The sequence below is a fragment of the Mizuhopecten yessoensis genome, unplaced genomic scaffold (assembly GCF_002113885.1).
Source record: "Mizuhopecten yessoensis strain PY_sf001 unplaced genomic scaffold, ASM211388v2 scaffold2929, whole genome shotgun sequence".
NCBI lineage: Eukaryota > Metazoa > Mollusca > Bivalvia > Pectinida > Pectinidae > Mizuhopecten > Mizuhopecten yessoensis.
This window is the reverse complement of record NW_018404790.1, coordinates 82,817-87,982: the sequence shown is the minus strand read 5'-3', so window position 1 is coordinate 87,982 and position 5,166 is coordinate 82,817. Positions and strand designations below refer to the sequence as shown.

Here is a 5,166-nt window from a genome sequence, read left to right as displayed (position 1 = left end):
ATATGACCTGTTTCCCATGGTGACAAGACTCATTTGCATGTTTATTGTACGTGTGCTATATCGTTTTTATTGAATAGCAATATTGCCCGGAAATAGCCTGTATCATATAATAAAGAGGTTTATTGATTATCTTAAATAGCTTTACCACGTGACACAGCCCATATTTGTACGTAATGGTGATGGGTTATTGTTGGGATATAACTATTATTAACAGTCGGGAGTCAGACGACAGCATGCTACGGTCCACCAGGAGAGCGATCTTCCTTATGATTTTGTATCAGCTTTCTCATCTTCAAGGTTAGTAATTGTTTGGTTTACCAAACATTTCTTACCATAAATTGCTTTTAAAGTTACTTTAACTCCTTGAAATAATTTCATATATAATATTTTGAAACTTTTTGTATTTCCCTCTTTAAATGAGATATGCATTTTCAGTTGATAAGAAGTAAAAATCATCATAATATAGAAATCATTAACTCAAATAACACATAGCATCAGCTCTAAATCTCTTACAGAATATGATGATGTACTTGCATTTCTTTCGTATCAGTCTGATTAACATTAATTGGTACCACCAACAATTTTGCTAGATAGTCAAGGTTTTCACCCCAATTTTGGAACTCATTTTAATGATTTTGAATGGTCTATGGTATGTAAAACACGATTCCCTCTCCTGTCATATAACAGCGGAAAAAATTGAAAAAGTATGACAATGCACCATATAACTGAAAGTCTAACCAAATAAATCTACAATGGTAACTGATTGCCCTGTTGTCAGAAATCCACTTTAGTAACCGAGAGTCAGTGATAGGAATTCACAATTATAAATGAAAGCCTACTGACAAAACTCAACTGCTATAGCTGAGAGTCTTATGACATTAATGTACTATCATAACTTAGAGTCTGGTGACAGTCATTTACGTTTGTAACTGAAAGCCAACTGATCGTCCTATTTTCAGGGCAATTTATTTCCAAGTAACAGTAAGAATAGTTTTCGAAGAATTCATCATAGGTAACAAAACAGGATTTAAAAAGATACAGGTAAATGAGGCTTTGGACGAGTTTTATGTTCACAATCATGATCTCCATCGAAAGTATGCTTTTATGCTTTTTCTTCGTGTAGTATGAAGGGTCTCGGTAGAAAGACATGTCATTACTTGTGTGTTTGATCTTTATTTAGATGGCAGGTATGATCGCCTACCTTCCAGAGCAATAAGTTTTATTATTTCCTTGAAATTGTTAAGAGTACTATGTAAATTGTTTCTTTATTCATATCTTGCCCTGATTCTATTGAATTTCGAATCCGAATTTCGGCTTTTTTGACACATCATTTGTCGTTTTTTGTATCAATTTAATATTTAATCATCCGAGTCCAGACAGGAAATACAAAATAAATATGACGGTTTTTCGTTCATTTCACTGTTTTATTACGACTATAAATCTAAATGAAATGACATTTCTCCTTGAGCTTTCGCGAACTTATTTCATTTACGTGCATACTAGGTATTTAATAAATATTCACATATAATTTTCTTCTAAGTATTTATCAATTCAAAAAATTGTTAAGAAGATAGTGAGCTCTACTGTATACATTATGTTTTTCTTTTTATTTGAATCATTCCTTCGTCATTCCTACTTAATGGTATGCTGAATTTATTTAAAAAAAAATGTATTCATTCTATTTTTTGAGTGACGGATGCAATGTGCCCTGTAGGAGGCGCTATGTACTACGGTCCAGATTATCAGATGTGCTTCTACGTTGTAATCGAACCGGACAAAACTTTCTCCGCCAAGCAAGCCGCATGTTCTCGTCTTGGCGGCGTTCTTAGCCATATACCTGATGCCAATGCAAACTCATTTCTGTTTGCAGCATTGTCGGAAATGTCTCAGTAAGTATGTGGATTAATGTCAAATAAATATTATCTCGATACTGTGTCAGTATTTTTTCCAAATCCGACTAATACCGCACATATGCATTTATGGTTTAACAAATATTGTTATCGTTTGCACGTTGGTATTACTAAAAATGGATACACTTTTTTTGTAAAGTCGTCTACCTCAGTACTGTTTTGATTGTGCTCAGTTCATTCATTCTAATTAGTCTAATTAATCGATTTTGGAAAGAGGTATTAACAGAGTAGTTAGGTTTTAAATAACATTCTCATCTCAAATATTTCGTCTCTCCATTCCGAATTTAATGAAACATGGATTAAAGTCTCTGCACAAGTAAGGATTCTCGCCATCTTTGGAGCGTAATACTTGTAGACTTGGCTAGTGATGTAACTATAATTTGTGTTACCTGAAGGATCATTAACATAATAAATATTCGGCTAAGTATACAACCTTATTCGTCGATTACATTCCATCTTAAAGGAGATTCATTCTTATTTTAAACAGTTACAGGTTTGTGTTGGGACTAAACGACATTGCTAATGAGGGGGTATTCGTGACAACTGCAGGAAATGTTCAGCTCTGGATTAACTGGGAAAACAATCAACCTGATAACTCTTGGGGTCGCGAAGATTGCTGTGAAGTCACCTTTGATGCAGGCAACAGCATGGTTGTCAATGATGTTCCATGTAAATTTCGCTCTAACCAAGCTAGAGCACTTTGTCACTTGGAGAATAGTCCAGAGTTGCCGGCGATCTGTAAGTTAACACTAGAGATGCAACAAGTTACTTTTTTTAAAGTAAGTATCCCACTGTTAAACATTTGTTTGTTTTATTTCTTAATTTGAAACTGATCATTTAAATATCACTTTATATATGTATTTTTTCTCTCTTTTATGCTTGAGCGCTAATATGTCCGTTTATCTTTTTGTTTTATTTAAATTTAGTTTTTCCTCTGCGAGAAGGGTTATTGCCTTATGATTTAATCTTGCTTGTAACAAGCATTTTCATTTGCTTAAAAACTTATGTTATCAGCCCATAACGTAATAAAATGACGTCGCCGTTTGTAATATCGCTTTTGATTGGCTGATACAGCGGCGTAATAATTTCTAAGAGAAAAGAGTCCATCAATAAAAGTAAAAGTGGATTTCCACAGGGATTGTGTATAGTAGATTAAATTATAAGGATTGACTTGAATATATTCTTTATGTTATGGAGCTAAAACACAAAAAAACGGAGTGTACTTTCAGCATAAACCGCTTCGCGGTTTTTTTAGAGTACACTCCGTTTTTTTGTGTGTTATATCTCCATAATATGAAAAATATATATTCAAGTTTATCCTCAAGTATATAACTATATTTGTAAATGCATTGTATGACTTACTTGAAGTGTAGTGCGTTATGACCTTGTAAACTTATTGCCGTGTGGGAATTTCCAAGTTAGCAATAGCTCTTAATTCTCTATATATTCTATATATTCTTTTTATCTATAACATGTAAATAAATATTCGCGGTAGAACATTTCTGCTGCTATTAAATTACCCAACAAAAAAAACTGCTAACATTTCCACACCGAGATGATAGGTCCATAAGAACTATATTTCACCAGAAAATGATATTGCTCTGAAAGTTATTGTTTTTATTACAAATATGTCGTTCTTGCAAGTACCTTTCCTATGTCAATCGTTCTTAAAAGAACCTGTGCAATGCAAAATTATTTTAGAGGTCCTCGTGTATTTTAAGTAAACCGTTCTCAAAGGTACGTGGTGTTTTATGTAAATCGTTTTGATACCAATTAAAATAAATCTTTCTCGAAGATACTAAATTTCATATTAATAGTTTTTTAAGTAATCAGGTAAATGTAAATTGTTCTCATAGAAGTAATTCTCATACGGTAGAATATACCAATATGATCACTCTTGCTTCGTACTCATGAAACTTATCGGCATTCCGCAATACTCGTGAAATAAATACGTTGTCTAACGGAAAACCATTGAATACATTCTATATCTTCAATCTTTAGTTATCAATGGATTCAAGATCATTGGAAATATCATTATTTTATTGACAGCTTTTGGTGGTCAAAGTGATGTCGAGAGAAATGCATTTTCAAGGTTGCAATCGCCGTCAAAAGGAATCGTTGGAGCTCAGTTGCAGAACGTTTTGATCCACAGTCGGTCTATGTGCGCACTGCTTTGTCGCCAAGACGACAACTGTCAGTTTTTCGTCTTCACTTCGCCTGATGCAGTGTGTCGTACATACGCTATTCCGGTAATAAAACCCACTGCAGATGGGGCACCGTTGCAGATAGGAAGGGAGAATGTCTGGGTACGCCGATAGTGTCACAGGAGAACGTCTTGCTACTTTGATAGTAACACAGGAGAAGGATTGTGTCACAGGAGAACAAAAACGTCTAGGTTCTTTGATACTGTCACTAGACAGTTTCAAACAGCAACTTCATCGTCCTGAGAATTGCAGATTCGAAAATGTTATTGAAATGACGTAACTAGTTTTATTGTAATTGGATGTGAATGAGAAAGACTATTCCAATTTCCCACTCTGCGGTGTCGCAGTGGTTAAGGAGTCTGCTATTCTGCTACCACTAGCCCTCCACCACTGGGTCGCGGGTTCGAGGCTCGCGTGGGGCAGTCGCCAGGTACTGGCCGTAGGTCGGTGGTTTTTCTCACGGAACTCAGGCTTTCCTCCATCACCAAAACCTGGCACGTCAATATATGACCATAGACGTTAAAAGGTCGTAAAACACAAACACACTTAATCCAATCAATAAAGTTCAAAGAATCAACTGTTTGATTGCATTAGCTTCAATGTCCATTCCTGTCGCGCTCTTAAATCGGAGGTATAAGCCTAGCGTCAATGTCCATTCCTGTCGCGCTCTTCAATCGGAGGTATAAGCCTAGCTTCAATGTGCATTCCTGTCGCGCTCTTAAATCGGAGGTATAAGCCTAGCGTCAATGTCCATTCCTGTCGCGCTCTTAAATCGGAGGTATAAGCCTAGCGTCAATGTCCATTCCTGTCGCGCTCTTAAATCTGAGGTATAAGCCTTGCTTCAATGTCCATTCCTGTCGCGCTCTTTAATCGGAGGTATAAGCCTAGCTTCAATGTACATTCCTGTCGCGCTCTTAAATCGGAGGTATAAGCCTTGCTACAATGTCCATTCCTGTCGCGCTCTTAAATCGGAGGTATAAGCCTAGCTTTAATGTCCATGCCTGTCGCGCTCTTAAGTCAGATGTATAAGCCCAGCTTCAATGTCCATTCCT

General features: G+C 36.0%; 1 protein-coding gene across 1 annotated transcript; it reads left to right on the top strand.

The window, feature by feature from the left end:
* The first annotated feature begins 228 nt into the window (after positions 1-228).
* Positions 229-4,228, top strand: LOC110446680. The gene is made up of 4 exons (XM_021491942.1): positions 229-297; positions 1,691-1,889; positions 2,398-2,648; positions 3,960-4,228. The coding sequence occupies exons 1-4, from the start codon at positions 234-236 to the stop codon at positions 4,226-4,228; spliced, it is 783 nt and encodes a 260-aa protein (XP_021347617.1). The 5' UTR covers positions 229-233.
* The last annotated feature ends 938 nt before the right edge of the window (positions 4,229-5,166 follow it).

Coding starts and splice junctions, on each gene's coding strand:
- LOC110446680 (XM_021491942.1), top strand. CDS start 234: ATGCTACGGTCCACCAGGAGAGCGATCTTCCTTATGATTTTGTATCAG. Junction 1,890..2,397: donor GCATTGTCGGAAATGTCTCA/GTAAGTATGTGG, acceptor TATTTTAAACAG/TTACAGGTTTGTGTTGGGAC. Junction 2,649..3,959: donor TCCAGAGTTGCCGGCGATCT/GTAAGTTAACAC, acceptor TTTTATTGACAG/CTTTTGGTGGTCAAAGTGAT.